The sequence below is a fragment of the Artemia franciscana genome, chromosome 18 (genome assembly GCF_032884065.1).
Source record: "Artemia franciscana chromosome 18, ASM3288406v1, whole genome shotgun sequence".
Classification (NCBI taxonomy): Eukaryota; Metazoa; Arthropoda; class Branchiopoda; order Anostraca; family Artemiidae; genus Artemia; species Artemia franciscana.
Genome location: NC_088880.1, coordinates 22,717,912 through 22,736,389, shown reverse-complemented (window position 1 = coordinate 22,736,389; position 18,478 = coordinate 22,717,912). Strand labels below are relative to the sequence as shown.

At 36.1% G+C, this 18,478-nt stretch overlaps 1 protein-coding gene across 1 annotated transcript in view; it reads left to right on the top strand.

Annotated features, from left to right (window-relative positions):
* Positions 1-18,478, top strand: part of LOC136038761 (uncharacterized) — a 264,699-nt gene that overhangs the window by 224,581 nt on the left and 21,640 nt on the right. Inside the window, exons 13-16 of the mRNA XM_065722136.1 lie at positions 4,192-4,420; positions 5,762-6,182; positions 8,912-9,076; positions 14,815-14,890. Coding sequence (XP_065578208.1) covers positions 4,192-4,420; positions 5,762-6,182; positions 8,912-9,076; positions 14,815-14,890 — 891 coding nt within the window. The remainder of the gene's footprint in view (positions 1-4,191; positions 4,421-5,761; positions 6,183-8,911; positions 9,077-14,814; positions 14,891-18,478) is intronic.

Sequence of the window (18,478 nt, the reverse complement as noted above, 5' to 3'; positions counted from 1 at the left end):
CATAAAGGGCTCTAAAATATTACATTTCCAAAAAATGACCCTCTGACAATCCCGCTCTGTACGCTAAATTTTGGCTCTTTGTCACAACTCTGCTTTTTAAAGTAATAAAAACCTTTAGCGTAAAGAGCGAGGTATTGAAAAAGGGGCAACCCCTTTCATATACAGAATAACTTATCTTCGTTTAAATTTATTTACAATGATCTGGGGTCAGCAGTAATGGTATTACACAACTGATATTATCCATGTTTCTTTAATTTAAATCCGTTCGTTTCAGATATATGGAAAATCCAGTAGATAACCAAAACTTTCAATTTAAGCCATCTATTTAGTTTCTTCTTTGCTTTGTTGCTTACGGAAAAGTGGCGGTCAGTTATCATAAATCAACCTGTCTAAAATTCTGTATAGATGATCTTTGTGAACTTATGATCTTTTCAGCTTTTATTAGTCCCAAAGGTGGATCTAGAGCAAAATATTGGGGGGGGGAGAGGAATGTGACAAGGGCACCAATAATTGACCAATGAGGGTGCCAGAATTCTATTTTTGTGGTGGGGGGTCCCCGGCCCTCCCCTGTATTTTCCTCTGGTTAGTCCTTTTAGTACTTATCTGTTAAACGAAACGCTTCCAAGAAGTAAAGTTAGGTTAATCCTAATAAAATATACCAAATCATGATGACAATATAATACTTAAGAAACAAAATTATGGAAACTACGACAAAGAACTGTGGAAACCAGGCCGCATCATATTAAATACCTAACCCCTAACCACCTCTATGTATTAAATATTTAACTAATATAGGGACATCATAGTTTTTCTCACTCAATGTAAGCAAATCATAACCGATTTCAGGGAGGCAAACCGATTATTGTAAGGTCTTATAGAGCGTATTTCTTGAATGTATTTCGTTTAACAGACAAGAACTGCCCATTTAATTTAGAGTTTTGTCCTGTCTAAACACCGCTGGTGTTGTTCTAGGCTAATGCTTTCAATGTTGAGCTTTTGATATGATGACCCTTATAAGTTGAAGTATTGTCCTGTTAAAACCCTACCGGTCTTGTTATTATGGTTTTCGTAGTAATGCGTCATAAATTGTATTCTTAAATTACATAAATGTATACCTTTGTACCTTTTTGTATCCCCTTATGCACCTTTAACCCTGTAATGCTTTTCATTTGGAAGAACGAAGGTCGGTCCTTCTAAATAAGTAGTTGGAAATGTATTTCAATCATTTGAAGTCTGCGCTTCGTCATCTTAAAGTGTGCAATTCTTATTTAAGGCCTTTTCCATCCTAATTTGCTTTTCCCATTAGTCTATGGACTCTAAATTTGAGTTTGTGTGTGCAATTAATAGCCAGCTAGACGACATGAACCGGATTTGAGACCAATCTTAGGTATCGACATACGCATGCATGGAATTTTTTGAGGGGGAGGGGTGGAGGACAAACTTGAAAAACAAAATGGCAAATTGTGGCCTATTTAAAAGAATGTTAATACAATTGCAAAGTTCATAAGATTCAAGGGGGAGGGGGTGCTTAAACCCCGCGGTCCATATGCCTGATCACAAACACATACATGGAGAACAGGCTTGATAAAATATTGCTAAAAAGGGATTTATTTGTTCTATTGTAAATTTATTTGAACAGTTGTATTCTTACAGTTCTATTTGATCTTAATAAATATCATGAAATGTAGGCTATTCACTAAGCGACACTAATGTACCAAGTCATAATGTTTCAATTTTTGACTAACATGAACCAGAAGGTAGTTATCATATAACGCATTTCAAAGAGTCCTTTATGCGACTGCTCTATATATTATTTCATGTATGTTTGAACAAGAGATTGATTGCTGTAAAATGTGGTTATGTCTCGACCTGTTGATAGCTGGTAATGACAAGGAATATTGTATTCCTCATTGTATGTGAATGAAGGGTTTAACTGCCCAAAAATGCTTGGAGAATTGTGGTTAGATCTGTAATCGAAGACAACTTCCTGAAGTTTAGTGATTAGAGTTAGAAGCCACTTGGCTGCGTGGAAAAAGATGGTAAATATAGCGGTATCGACGATGATAAATAAAAATCGTGTGTCCGAGCAGTTTGACGCAGAGCCTTTGTCAAATGATATTCTGAGGACTGCGATGGGTACTTGTCTATTATATAAAACACACTCGAGAAGTGAAGTTTGGTGATAATAAAATATTATGTAAATAGAATACTTTATTAGGAAAATTGTGAAGGCCTTTTGTGAACTATTAAATTGGGAGCTTCGGTGTCGGCTGACCGCCTCAAAGTAAAAGAAAAGTTCATTATTAACGCGATTCTTGACCTAGTCCTTTTTAGTTCATTATTAACGCGGTTTTCACGGTGTTTATACCAGACAATTAGCTTCTGCCCAGTGGGAGAATACCCTATAGCTATATTTTTAATTAAATATTTTGTTGGTAGGTTAGGTTATTTTATAATGCGCTCTGGGTGGCCCCCCTTCCATAATTCTTTGTTGTATTTTTCATAGTTTTGTTAAAGTATTGTATTTTCATTATATTTTGTTTTATTTCATTAGCATTCATCAAACTTCACTTCTTGAGTGTGTATTATATAACACATAAGTACCAAAGAAAATTTTGGGTTTCAAAATTTCAGAACTGACTGCTAGGGTCTTGCGGACATTGGTTTCAAAAGGAGGGGAGATACAACTAAACAAACTCTTCCCCTGTATCTTAAAAAAAATCAACAAGAAACCAACATCAGAAAGCGTAAGAAAGTTTGAACCACGAACGTTTTTTTTTCGTAATGGCCAAGCAATTAGTTACAAACAACAATAAAAAGCATGCTTGATTTTTTTACTACTTTTTATTTGGCCACCAAAAGCTAAGGCTGGTTATATCCTAGGGTAAGGGCGGAGAAATAGTTTCTTACTGAACATAGGGGAAATAGTTAAGGCAGGGGTTGAAGTGCATAACCTTCCCCCTCCAGCTGTGTGCATGTGCAAATATTAACGTTTATCGCATTTAATAGTTAAAATAAACAGTCTTGGCCTATTTTAGAGATCAATATGTCTTTCATTTCACTTTACCTCTCCATATTTTGAATAAAGAAATACTTCATGATTGAGATTTTTATTACACGGCTAATTAAAGGTTATAATAGATATTTCTCTTTTTGTAAAAGTGCAAGTCAAAGACATTTTCTTAAAATGCCTAAAGAGATGTATGCTTCGTCTTGCAGAACTAACTACTCTGTGGTTTTAAGTTACAACTCATTCCGCATTCACACAACTGCAATTAGCATGTGAACTTTTAAGCGGTTAAAAAGAGTTGCCACCACGCTTGAAGTTAACCGCACCTTGTCTACTTTTGAAGTTACTTAACCGTCAGAAATATCTTTGAATTTTGACAAATTTGTTGATGTTTTACTGTTGCTAGGAGAATTGATTTCACGCATCTGAAACCATACTTATTTTGTGCAGTCTACCTGGTCTTTTGAACACTGGCACACAAGCCAGACTTATTTTACAGTGGGACCAAATTTATTAAAAACCGAAAAACGTGTCAGTTAGGTAATAATTAAAGAATGTCATTGAAAAAAAAGCTTGAGGATTTTTGGAGGTCGGACTCTAGAACCACTCCCTGTTTGCGTGTTTGGCTTGGCTATTTTCGCGGTAGAACACTTCACTGGGCAGTACTTAAAATAAAAGCAATAACAAATAGAAGAAAAACCCTCTGTTACTCTTAAATAACGTATACCTAACGATTCGTACGAAAGTGATTACTAGTCATTTATATGAGTGGTAAACTATATTTCGCTTCTATTTCTCCTTCTGATAAATTTCTAATGGGAATTTTCAATTTTTGGTTTTCAAAACTAGTCTGAAGAGTTGCCCAGTCAGAAAGCATGTAGCCTACACCAGGTAGTGCGTTCCAAGCGTTGCAGAATTAATTCCACAATTTTTATGTCGATTTTTGTAAACAAACCCCTTCCCGATTCAAGAATGTAACAAAATTTCGTTAAAATTTGAACCGTGATAAGTGTGGTGGAATTACGTGGCACAGGTGGCGTTCCGAGATGTACGACAGGTGACGGGAAGCGGGCAACATCTCGAACACATCTTGAAGCAGTAAAGACATTTAGCTAGACTCAGAAAATGAGAGAAGACGTCCAGGGCTCATCTTTTGTATTAAGAGCCTTTGTGTGTTTCAGGTCGCTCAAAATAGCTGTAAGGAGACGCTCGAATTACTTACTTCACGTAAGTTATGTCTGGAAGCGCACTTTAAGCTCAAGCGGCAAGGAACTGAGGAAGAAAGTATCTCAGTCCCTCAAGAGAAAGTATCAAATGCTTTGACAAATCAGAAAGAAGGCTCCCCTGAATTGGCCAAAGGAGAGATCTTGTCTAAAAATGAAAATAGTGAAGATACAAACCCAGCCATTGGTAAGTTTTACGTTGCCTGGAAAACCTGTAGTATCACCAAGTAAAGGGAGTATTCTCGCATGGAAAGTTATCAAGGGTGAAAGGGACTGTAATGTTAAAAGGTTGAGCATTCATGAAGAAAAATAAAGTTTTTCAATGAATACATTAATTCTAGGGCTTCGGAAGTTTAACTTCGTTTTAATTTCATTTGATACTCAATATAAATGATGTTATACAGCTTTGTGAACATAAAACAGACTTGCTTGAAAGAAAATAGATTGGTATTTAAATTAAAAATTCGATTGAAAAAATTCAGATGCTAGACTTCTGTTCAGCCTCAATGCGCCACCGGTCTTGACCTAAAACCAATTGTAACGATTACAGTAATTGACTGATTTTTTTTTCATAATTTGAATTGTATTAGGCACGGACGCAGAAACGTATTTTGGAAGGAATGGGGGGAGTTCTTCAAATCGTCCAAAAACTGGCGGATTAAACAAAAGTATAGGGCAAAGCTGTAAAAGTCGAGGCATTTGAAGTGGGTGAAGGACCGCCCTGCCTACGTAGTACTACACAGTACCACTAAACGGTACTACTGCACATACTACACAGTACTTGTGTAGTATACCTGGTTAGTACTGTGTTCTTGTAGCCTATCTTTGACTTAATGGCTCAGAGAATTTGATTGAACTTGCATGCTAGCTTTAAGGGCATTAAATTATTTTATTAATTGCTTACTAGAACTTGAATTTTGGAATCCTGAGATTAGGCTACAGAGGTAACTTTATTCAAAAATTTCTCTTGAATGGAATAACTGAAGAGTCCCAATACTTTTTTATTTGATAAATTTTTGGATATAGAATTTAAGGGCCCCACAAATAAAAAAGAAGTTCTGTTTCACCTCTGATTGTAGTTTCTTCTATTTCAACCTGAGCTAATTTTAATTGAAGCTAATTTGAACGATGACACATGTTTTATTGTTTCTTTCTTTTTGGCAACGTTAAGCGTCAACACCATACGATCAATTTGGCTTTCTCTCAAAACAGTTTGGAGTCAAAATTCAGGATATGTCCTTGGAGAACTAAAGCTTTGAATTAGTGCATTAAATTTGATTAAGTTTAGAATAGGTTAAAAAGTACTCAAATACATTTCCTGTCATTATATCATTTTCGTATTCCAAATATATTCCTATTTAACGAAGGATATAAGAATACTATTCAAGCTACTGTAAGCTCCCTACATTTATCCATACACTCCCATGTGTACATTCTTGCAATGTATTCAATTTGACTTTCCTTTCTTCTTGTTTAAACAGAAATAAATCAGGTATTAAACGTGAATATCTATATTGTACTATTGTAGATATAATAGAAAATGAAGCCACGTATGATATACCTCCAGTGTCCAGTTCCGATCTACTGCTTCCAGAAGACCAAACATATGAAGAAATACAAGATACCATCGATTCGGGAATCAGTACTGATGATATATCTCCGACTAAATCCTTTCCTAGGAATTCTATCGTTTACTCTTCATTGACATCATCCAGTAGTGGTGTTACATCGTCATCTGGTTCGGTAGAAGGCCGAATGAATAAGAAATGCCCAAGGTCATGGCAGCCAGATCAATCTTCGCAAAGAGGAGCGCTGTCAGCTTTACAAAGTCCCTACATTAAGCTCGGAAACTACCAGTCCTACTCTCCTTACTATCAGAGGTCATTCAGTAGTGGGTCTTACCGATCAAAGACAGATAGTTTTGTGGAAAAAGAAAGGAGTTGTTGTAGGTTAGTATTTTTAGCTGTTCTTTGCTTTTATTTAAACAGATTGCTGAGCGTATGATCAGGCATGCTGATTGAGGGAGATAAATTTGGCTCTGTCCCCCCCCCCCTCACCCCTTTAAGCTGAAAACGCAGGAAATATGTTCCAGAAAGAAATAATATTCTTGAAGTGGGTCAATTTGAAGGTTTTCTGTACTCTAGCTCCCTTCATCCAGTAGAATTCTTAGTTCTTGCCCCCCCCCCCTTTCTAAAAGTGAAATTATGTCTATGCAGGAAGTAGGGATTTGGTGCCTACCAATATTTTTTTCAGGGTTGGTGCTGCAAAAATTTCCGGGAAGAGTTAATAAAAGATTGGAAGTTGTTTTTCGACAGTTTGTTTTACAAGTACCAAAGGCCAGACGACACCCCCGCCCCCTCATCCTCTTCCTTTTGCTATTAAGACAGGATTGAGAGCAGCAAATTTTAGATGCTAGTTGTTTGGTTAGGATTCCCTTTACATAAAATGCAATTATTTTTATCACGCGTTTTACTTTAAATAATAACTGGTAAGTGTTCTTAAAGCCCAGCCATTTATGAATCTAAGAACAATCACGTACACAACGAGTAGGCTACCTGAAGCAAGCATCTATAGTATCAAAGTTGTTTGTGATGATCAAAAGAGATTATACGTTTTTCTTTTTTGTCTATTTGTGATCGAACAGGCTCTTTGGCCCGTAAGTAATATTGAAGACCGTTCTTATAATTGACCAAAAGACCTTTGGCTTCAAGATCTTTGACTAAAAGCTTTCATTTATTTTTCCTGTTAAACCTAGGATGCACATTTTTTTTTTTTTTGAGCTCTTACAACAAATGGCCTTGGTTGTTGTTTATGAATGGTGCTTTTTCGCGGAAGTGTTATAAAAACTAAATCGTTCATTCAGTTATTTCCTTTTGTGCACTGCGTGTTGAAGTTTAACTTCCATCCATTTTCTTTTTCGTAAGATTATTGATCGAAAACTTTCACTAACAATGAAGCTTGCTACTGTAAATCAGTCATCAGTTGTATTTGTTTGTATAACTGGTACTAAACTCGTATTGTAAAAAGTTTTTACTCGTGTTTAGAATATAAAAAAAGGTAAAGAATACGGCGCTCGACTTTACAGGCTCTACCGGCTGTACTGATCTCTGTTTCATGGTCCTTCAGCAAGAAAATGCAGTGGGGGGGGAGGGGGGCTGGGTGCCAGCCATCCTGTGTACTCGCACACAGTTCCTGTTTACCTTCGCCAGGTTTCTCGAGTAAACATTTAGAGCTCGGTCGACACTGTCTGAGCTGCCGTAGTTGTGGTTCTGACCCCTGTTCCAAATCAAATAACCAGCGACACCAGTACTCGAACCTCTGTCCTTACCTATAAAGGATTTCAAATCTAGCATGCCAATCACTCGGCTAGGATGGCATTGGGAATCACGATATGAAGAAAAAAAATATGCTATTTGTCTAAATACTCGAGCAAGTGGAGGGGCTACTAAAATTGAAACAATTGCTAGATGCACTCTAGGTGCCCCGTAATGCGTAAAGGTACGTAGAGAGCAAAATATAGATTGCCAATTTAGACTTTGTATCCCAAAGGGACACAACAGGAATCGAGACAAAAGTAACATAAAATTGCCCCCTCCACTGTATTGCTCTGCAGGCTTTGTTTCTTGGTTGTCAATTGCTTATGAAACATGTAATGATTTGCAATAATAAGAGGCAAAAATGTCTATGTAAAAACCAGTATGGCTGGATAAGAAGCATTATGTGGCATGTAATAAATGTTGTATCAATGGTGTCAGTTGGTAGGGGGTGTATTTACCTCCCAAAATTTTTGCTCCCTCCCCGCAGATTTGAAAAATACCCTTTTTGGGTAGTCAGTCTTTGTATCAGTCTTTTGAGCCTAACCTGAGAATTTCAGAATAGGGACTTTGAATTTTTACTTGTGGAGCTCAACTCCTACCACAAATAGTGTTTGAAGTAGGCCAAAAATACCACATAATTAAAGAAGATTTCGTATTACGAACTTCAGTTAAAATGTTGATAGTATAAGCAACTTAGCATGCAAAACAAGCGTTAGCATGCATTTTCCGCCCTCTCCTCCTTACCTATCCACCCAGAAGATATGAAATACTAAGAATGCACTATTTTCGGATTTTGACTCCTCCTGGGGAAATTTTCTGATACGACCCCTCCCCTTTTCGACCCAGAAGGTGGAACACATGTTCGCCCATAATTAAGATTTTGTCGTGTGAATGTCTTCAATATCGGTTTATCTTCATTTGAGTTAACGATTTAACTTCCGGGCACTTTCTAACGAACCAGCCAATATTGGCTGTTGTCAAAGGATCTCGAAGTTTTCCAAGTAATATTGAAATTTGTTGAAAAAATAGTTGTTCAAAATTAGTGGAGGGTCCATGAGACTTGTTGGATGGGAAAGGCCCCCTTCTCTGCATGAAAGGGTCATGACTGGCAATTTTAGGGACTTTGTGGGTGGTCAAAAGAAGGTAAAGATCCATAACTGCAAACTAGAACCTAAAAACAGACTAGGGAGAGAGATACAATGTTGTCCGTGGATTTTTGTTTGAAAGGGGAATGCTCAAAACAAATCAAAGGAATTTTTCATGTAACCCACATGTCTGCAGGTACGAAACGATTATCTGAATATAAAAAAAAACATGAAAGAATATTATAACTAACCATGTTTTTTCTTTCCTTTAAACAGTGGCTATGAAAGAGATGGACCTCCTGCTTCAAAACCTCCAAGACCTGATGAGCCACCAGAGCGAGTGGTTTCTCCTATACCGGTGCAGAATAGTCATTTGAACTCAATAGTAGCTGATGTATCTGATGTTGCAAATTTGGATGAACCTAGTGCAAAATTACAAAGGTAAGTATTTTCCTATTTAATGCTTAGCTAGAATTTGATCAGATTATCCCAAATAAAAATCTGATTTACTTGTGAAATTTCTGGATATTTAAATTATCTAAAGAAAGAGTCACATAAGTAAATTCAGAATGTGTTTGCCTTCACAGAATCAGTTTACCGTCCAGCTTAAGCACCGAATAAATGTAGTACCGGATGCCTCGTCAAAATTATGTCGATCTTAAAACGATACTTTTTTTCAAAACGCTATCTTTATAATTTTTTCTCCGAAGACGCATTTTGGGGTGTTCAAGGTTATATCCAGTATTTTTGTTCGGGGGAAGGGCTTTTTTTTCGGAGAGGGGTTACGAAAAATCCTTAAAAAGTGCAATCAAAAATGTGTTTTCATGTATTTTTATTCCGTTTTAGCGTGTCGGACACATATTTTTATGGAGGTGGGTGTTCTAACCCCCTAAACACACCCCCTGACTACGACTTTGGGCGTTATTCCTTTTTATTTTCTTTGTTTTCTTTTTGAGTATTTTCTTTTTTTATTTGTATAGCTACTTTTAAAGCAGCGTTTCATCATATAAATAGTTGAATTTTGTCCATTAATGCAAACCCCAACATAAACTGCATAAAATTATCATGTAACATTTTTGCTATTCTGTATTGCCACTTGTGGTCATGCTATTTTGACGTAGACCGTCTTTTACGCAACACAAAAAATGAAATGATTAACTTTTTTGATATTCTCAAAAATAGCTATTTTTCTGTAAGCAACACGGTTTGACTAGCAAAAGATTTTCCTGCCTTAGTTTTCAAACAAATTGGTCTGTGAGATTTTTTACATCTCGGATTCGACGTACACTGGTTTTCAAGCCCCACTACCAATCTTTCTTGATATCAATTAAGAAATTTATTGTGCGTGCCTAGTTTAAACACCGACAAATCCAGGTTAAATATACCGTGGGTTTAATAAGTTTTGTACGAATATCTTATCTAAGTGTGCTGATTTTGTTTTAATAACACGGCTACTACTGGATCATGGTTGCAGCGTCAGATGCAACCTAGAAATGAACAAACACTAGCCCATAGTAACCGGAACTTTAAAACGCATTTTGAAAAAAAAAAGTCATGTGAAGAAGAATCACCTTTTGAAGCTGGTTCAGGAATGGAGACTGTTAGGTTAAATACTTCCTTATTCATCAATAATGAACTAGTTTATTGTATTTGTAAGTTAATCTCTGTGGCTTAAGTACCAATGCGATTTAACCGTCAATGGTAATATCTGAAGTTACGCTAATAGAGGAGCAGATAAGTTTGGCCGGCTATTCATGGTTCTTAATGATATCAAGGGTGATGATTAAATTGAATATGACTAGTCAGACCCAAGGTTAGCCTTTTCTGCTTCAGATCGAAAACTTGCTTCATCGGCTTAACAGATGTTCTGACGAATTTACATAATAGGTAGACCTATGGTATATGAGGAGAATAGCTGAGTTATTACACGACAATTACATTGACGATCAAAACCCAAAATATACTTTGCTTAAATTTCTTTTCACGAATCAATTTGTATAATTTTTCAATTTCTAGGGTAGAGGTCTTCTTATTTGAAAAAATATATATAAATTGAATCTGGTAAAAAAAACGTAGATCAAAATACTTTTTTTAATAGTCGAGTTATCCTGATCTAACGTCCAAGAGCGTATTTGGGGGACGGTCAAGAGTGTAACAGATCCCTTTCCTAAGGCTTAAATATTCGTATGCTACAAAGGGTGATATCCTCTTTGTAATATCCTCCCATCTCCCAACGAGAACAAAATGTCACCCTTGCTGGCACTATAGCCATTCCTGGATTTGGATTCCTGGTATTATTTTACGCTATAACTTTTGCTTCTTTAAGGACAGTTGAAATCATGGTTGAAGCGACAGCTAGAACCTAGTAAAGAACAAACCATGCCCATAGTAGCCAAAAGTTTAAGATATTGTTTTTTTACTGTCTTTTGAGAATAAGTTGCTATTTATGGTAGCTTTAGGAATAGAAAGGAGAAGGGGTTTGTACAAGAATTATCTGAGAGATAGATCATATGAAAACAAAAGGAATGTAAAGAAAGCAGAGAAAGGATTAAAATATGAATAAAGGAGGTGTGAAGAGGAGGCCATGATAAAAATGCCGAGGATCTGGAAGATGCAGCTAGACGGCATAATAGTAAAGCATAGTACTGGTATGATAGTAAATTGAAAGGGAGTAGTCAAACCGGACTTGTCCCAGTTAGATATAGGAACGGGGCCACAATTAGTGATAAGGAAAGAATCAAAGAAAGATGGGCGGAACATTTTTAGAATGTGCTAAACCGAGATACAGTTGCAGGAAAAGATATAGAGGAAAGTGAACAAGTTTGTGATACCTTGGATGAGAAAGAAGATTTGCTTTGTGAGGAAGAATTAGCAACAGTACTAAAAGGATTAAAAAATAAAAAGGCTACAGGTGCTGATAGTGTGGTTAATGAGTTTCTTAAAATCGTGGTTCTGAGGTTAAAAATATGTTGCTGAAGATTATGAATATGATTTTGAAAAAGGGGAAGTACCTAACGATTTTAGGAAAACCTTAATTAAACCACTGTATAGGAAAGGTGATAAGAGTGAGTGTCATAATTATCAAGGCATAAGTCTGGCTTCTGTAAGTAGCAAATTACTTAGTAATATGATACTTTTTAGGCTGAGAGATGCTTTAAACAAAGTTTTAAGAGAAGCGCAGTGCGGTTTTAGAAAAGGTAGACGATATGTCGACCAAATTTGTACTCTTAGGTGATTAATTGAGAAGTGCCTTAGTTGTCAAACTCCTTTGGTCCTCAGTTTTATAGATTATGAGCAAGCGTTCTATTACGTAGCAAAGGTCTTATCCTCATATGGTATGCCAGAACAATACATTAAGTAATTAGTACTATGTACGAGAATATTACTGCTGCGGTTAAGGTAGGAAATGAGGTTAGCCGCTGGTTTTGTATTAAACTAGGAGTTAAGCAGGTTTGTGTTCTATCCCCCTTTATATGGATCATTTTGAAGGACTTTGTCTTAAGGAACAGAGAAAAGGCAATGGAAGACCACGGAATCAAATGGGGAAGAAAAACTCTCCTGGGCTTAGATTATGCTGATGATTTAAGCATCCTAGATGAAAGTGTGAGACAAATAAATGAACTTCTAGAGATTTTATGAGTTCAGGGTGCTAGAATAGATTTGAAAATTAATGTTAAGAAGAAAAAGTCACAACGGCTAGGAATAAGTGAAGATGAAAAGGTGATGTTGGGTAACGAAAAGATTTATCAGTTGGGAAGCTTCACATACCTTGTTAGTATTATTAGTAAAGACGGTGGGAGCTGTGAAGATGTTAAGAGTAGAATGGCCAAGGCTCAGCTTTTTCACTGTTAAAAAAAGTTTGGAAGAATAGGAAGATAAGTCTGCAAACCAAGATTAGAATATTGGAAGGTACAGTGTTGAAAGTGGTCAAATATGGCTCTGAAGCATGGGTGCTCCGAAAAGTGGATGAAGATTTACTAGATTTCTTCCAGAGAAATTGTCTACGGATTGTTCTGGGTACCCGGGTGACTGACCGTATTTCAAACAGGAGGATGCACGAAAAATGTGGTTCAATCTCGCTTTCTAGGGCTATAATGAAAGAAAGGTAGAGATGGCTAGGGCACGTTCTGCGGATGAAGAATGACGGATTGCCGAAGATTGTCCTTTTTGGCCAACTGTCTACAGCTACAGCAACCGTCGAAAGCAGGTCGTCCTCGTCGGGGGTGCGAGTATGTCAAAAAGAAAGATTTAAAGGAAATGGGAATTTCCTGGGATGGTGTAAAGAGGGAGGGTTTGAATAGATTGGGATGGAGGAAGAGCGTGCATAGCTATGTTGGCCACGGGCGGCCTGGTGCTGCGGTGAGTTGTTAGTTAGAGTAATAATATTTAATGTCTTATTTTTAGCAACAAATCAGGTAAACTCTTTAAAATTTTAAAATCTTTTTACAAAGTTTCTTGCCAATATTTTTAAAACCTAAAAAACATACAAAAATCAATTTATAAGAACAAAGTTTTTCTGTTAAAAGTAAAGAGCAAATTTGAAACTTAAATCCAACAAGAGTTACTGCTCCGTGGTTTATGCAATATATTTTTGAAAACAGTTTCGAAGAAAGTGGCTCGTGATATTGAGAGTTTAAATCATGCCGTAAAAGTAGTTAATGATCTCATGGCCGGATGTAGACTATTGAGAGCTTTGTGAATTATTGTTTATTTTCTACAAGCCACATAAGCGTTTTTTTGTTTCTTCTCCTGATTTAAGGCGTTGATTTTGTGTTTTCAGTGAAGCGCTAGTTTTTCAGAATTTTACAAATATAGGTAAATATCAAGAATCAGTTTGTTCGAAAACTGTTTTTTTTTAAATATGCTGCATGAACCGCCAAACAATAACTTCGCTATTTACTTTTACCAGAAAAACTGAAAAAAAATAATTTCTATATTGGACGATTCTAACCATTTCTTAACCACATTTCATATCTAATTGTGTTTATAGCTGAGTTTTCCAAGAATATGCCGTAATTCGTCTTGCGCAACACTACGAATATTTTTGTTTCTTATGCTTCACCAATATGCAAACGTAATGATATTGAATGTATTATGGTTCAATCCTTGCCAAAAAGTAACTTTTGCGAAAAAAAAATATCACGCGAATAATTTGGCTAGCTGAAGCAAGCAGTTTGGCAGGAACCACTACTTTTTCTCAAAGATTGTTTATGATGCCATCCCCTGAAATAGCTCAATTGATAGAAACGACACCACTTGCATGGAGGATCTTTGGAAAGCAGTATTACTTAAAAATTAAATTAAAATTAATGTTATTCTTAAAAATTAAAGGCTACTTAAACAGTAATGCGCAAGAATCTGTCAATTGCCATTATGAAACAGCCAAGACTAGCTACTTTATGAGAAGCAATTTTTCTATAAGAAAATGAGACTTTATACTACTTTATGAGAAGTAATTTGCGGAAGGAACCACAAGGGCTCATAAAATATTTTCTTCTCTGAAGGGTTGTTCATATTTAAAATGACTTAAATGTCAATATTCCTTAAATGTCAAAAAGTTTGGGCTATATATTTGCACATTAGGGGCAGGGTGGGGTGCATTTTATCAAGTACCTAACTTAACCTAACCTAACCACCTCTATATATAAAATATTTCATTAAAATGTACCTGCATCGTAGTTTGTTTCACGGAAGAACCTAACTTTACTTATTGAGTGTGTTCTGAATAATACACAAGTACCATAAGTTTTTTTTGGTTCTTATATATTATACCAAACAGAGTCGAGAACTTAGCTGAATGTAAGATTTGAGAAAATCGGTTTCGTAGCCACAAAGACAAATGACTGGTGACAGAATGCATTGAACTTGTATAATTTGGGCTATATATTTGCACATTAGGGGGATAGTGGGGGTAAGGCTAGGTTACGTTACTTACTCCCATCCCCTTGTGTGCAAATATATAGCTCAAGTTATATCATCGTATAAACTGAAGTATTATATTTTCATCATCTTTTGGTATATTTCATTATGATTAACCGAACTTCACTTCTTGAGTGTGTTTGGTGTAATAGATTAGTACCGTTTTATCTTTGTCTTTGATTTTATTTTAAATATTCTGTACACTTTAACAGTGTTTTGTTAGTTTTGTTAATTTATCTTCTGTATTTATTGTTACTTAGAACCCTGGTGATGACAGTGCGTGAAATGGTACAAACGGAAAGAGATTACGTCAACGCTTTGGAATATATTGTTGAGGTAAGTATATTTTCATACCATCAGTTGTAAGAAATTTGTTCCTCTTTCTTTAAAAAATAATAATTACCATATTAAAAACAAAGGAAAGAAGACATACATTTGGAAAGCCTTTCGATATACTTAAAAAACATAATGCTCAATAAACACATAGTGGATATTGCCTTCTGAATATTGCACACTTAAAAAAAAATATAATAAATATTATAAATCAATACTTAAATAAATATCGGAACCAATAAACATCGACAGTCAACTCGTAGTTCCGTAAGAAAAAGGAACGTAGCACAAATGAACAAGAAAAATTTTGGCCAGGAGAAATTTTGACACTTTTCGTCGAGTTGGGGGGGGGGGGGTAAAACGGCATTTACAGGGCATGGTTTCTCCAGAGTGAAAAAAGGGTATTTGGAACCATCTTGGGAGGGTTGAATCCCCCAATGGAGATATGAGTTTTAGCTCATCGATCTATGACTGTTGGTAATAAGATTTCAATTGAAATCAAGCTAGAGAAGTAGAAATTCGTGTTTAGGATGTTACTTATTAGTTAATTTTAAGATGCAAAAATAGACTCTTGATGAAAGTCCATTATTGGGAATGAATGCATAAAAGTCTTTTGTGTGTTCAGTTGTAATGATTTGCTATGTTGGTTTGCCAGTCTGTACCTATGTATAATTAAAATATAAAGATACATCCAAGGATTCTCAAGGTCACTGTTTTAAACAATGATACTCAAACAGGATGACATATTTGTTTATCTTCTTCAGTGGCCTCAACTCATGAAAATGTAGATAGGCGGTGGAGGGATAAAGATTTATAAATTATGAAAATACACAAAAAGGTATTTTTCAAAGTCTGGGTGCGGATTTTTTTTTCTTTTTAATGAAAATGCCTCAAAAAGTTGTTTTATAAAATCTTTGCTCCGCTGATCTTGTCGCTCCATATTGCTTCTATGAAACTTTTTGTTTTTATGTATAATAGAAGCTTCCATCCAGAATTAGGGGCATGTTATATGAGTACAAATCTTCAGTTTTAAATCTATGATGTTACATCATAAATCTGATAATGTCGACTTGGCTTTATGCAAGAACATTTATGAAAGGTCGGATTATTCGATTATTCTGATCATAGTTGTTCCTGTTAAATTTTATTTTGCATGTTTTCAGGAAGGCGGTTAAAATCAAGAAACATATATATAAGAAAGTCGCCCTCAAAGGTGACACTGGGGATAACTCGTGATCCCCATTCATAGCAGTTTCACTGATTCTTCGTACTTTTCTTCACTTTATAATATACGAGCAAAAATCTTCCATTGACAATGCTTTAATGTTACAAGTTACGTTATTAGCCTTGGCATTTTGGCTCCCATTTGGCCCTGCACGTCACTTTTTTCTTGCATGCTTGGCTTTACCTTACGAAGGCTTATAAATTATTTATTAGCGAGTGCTCTGAAGCAGTTCCCAACTAAATCATTGTTATAAAATAACTAAGTAAGTAAGTAAGACGACACTAGACCATTAAGGTCCAAACCGGCGGTGCTGATCTCCGTTTCATGGCCCTTCAGCCAGGAAGTGCAATGGGGGGTTGGGGGCCAACCATCCTGTGCTTTTGCACATTCTTTCTGCTTGCCTTCCCCAGAATTCTCCAGGTGCCCATTTAGAGCTGGGTCGACTCTGACTGAGAGTCATACCACTGATCCCCGTCACGAACGAAATAACTGGCTACGCCTGGGACTGAACCCGTGCCCCTTGGACAAAGAATTCTCAAACCACCGTGCCAACCACCTAGTCGTTGGAATACTCCAAACATACTAAATCTACAAATATTAACATCTCTGTAAGCAAAATTGAATATCATCATTCGATGATTTTGCATCAGACAGTTGTTTCGCCTGTTCTTATACAATTATTGGGCTGAAAGTATCTACAACTGTTCTTTTGCTCTCTTTTCTGCTTTTTTAGTGTTCTCTGTTAGGGCAAATATGGTTTTTAATTTAACCACCGCCTTGAGGCATGTGCAGTGCTTAGTAGTTGGCATATCTTAGGTTAATTCTTCTTGTTGGCTATTGGTCGTTTAGATAAGCGTTTCATAGCCTTATTACCTTTGTATACCGTATTCTGAAATCCTTTTTTGGTTTCAAACTGCAATCGTTAGGCATTTACCAATTGAAAGATTCTAATTATTGTTAGCAAGGCTCAAAGATTATATTTAAAATTTCAACGTAGAATTAAATGAAACCAAGAAAATTTTACTCGGAACGAAATTCGCCCTCTTACAAAACATGCTTTATAAGGCTGCGTTTTGTGTCGTAAATTGGTTGTGCTGTATATACATTTTTGGTATTAGTGACGAATAAGTATGTATCCAAGATGTTTGTTCGGGGGGGGGGGAGAAAACCTAAAAACACATGAAAAATTTGTTATATGCATTTTTGTTACGTTTTTACGAGTCGGCCAATTTTTTGGGGGGTGGGTCAAAGCCCGGCAACACCCCTTCTCCTCGTACACGGCCTTGGTGATGAATGAATTATCTTGTTGTTTTTTTTATCTTAAAACCCGACTGTCGTAAGAACTTTCCATTTTCTGGACCTGGGGAGGTCTTTGTGAGATCAGCATTTCAGCAAGTTGGTTTCAACCAATGTTTGTCTAATTAAGATTTCCATTCTTGCAAATTCTTGTTTCCGGATGCAGTGATTAGCACCAGTCAGGATTGGTTGGCTGTGAATATTTATCAGCCACATTTATCTTTCTCTGTCAAAGTGCCTGCATATTTTATTCAAATATCTTTTGGTATTAAAAAATTTTGTCACTAAGGTTCGATGGCGGAAATTTTCCGGGGGAGGGGATTCAAAAATGAAAACAAAGATAATTTGAATAAGAAGCGTTTAGAAATTTTTGGAAACATTGGATGGGGAGCGAAATGCCCCTTCTCCTGCTTACGACCCTGTGTGTAATAATGAATTGCTTTCTTAAAATGAGACTACTTCTAGATTCTCATTTTTCGAGGGTTTTAATCCTTAGTAGATTTTACTTAGTTGCAAGTGGAGATCTGCCAGGTTATTATTCATGATTCTAACAAATTAAATTATTTAAAACTTTATGGATTTTACTGCCCAAGTCCCCAATCTGTTTATATTTATAATTGCTGAAGTTTCACCATCTGGAAAATTTATAAGGAAAGTTTGGGCACCTGTGAGTCCTCTGCTAGGACCCTTTTTGGAACAGCAGAAAAGGCCCATGCATTATATATTTGAACGAAGGTTTAGTTAACACTATTTGACGGCATATTGACCGATTGACCATATTCCAGCTCAGCATTGCCATGCCAAATAATTCATTGGCTTTTTTCGATACCGATGAATTTTCATCTTCTGTGTAAAAGAACTAAAAAAACTAAAACATTTCTAGTGGGAAAATTTAACGTTTGTTTTGGCCCTCTATACTTTAAGCCCAGAATACTTAATCTTATCGACTCTATATATCATTAGACTGAATATATAATAACGATGATTAAACAAAAATCCTCAATTTCTAGCTTTAGTAATCCTTGCTTTTTTGTCGGACCCCCCCCCCTTAAAAAATCTGAAAAATTGTG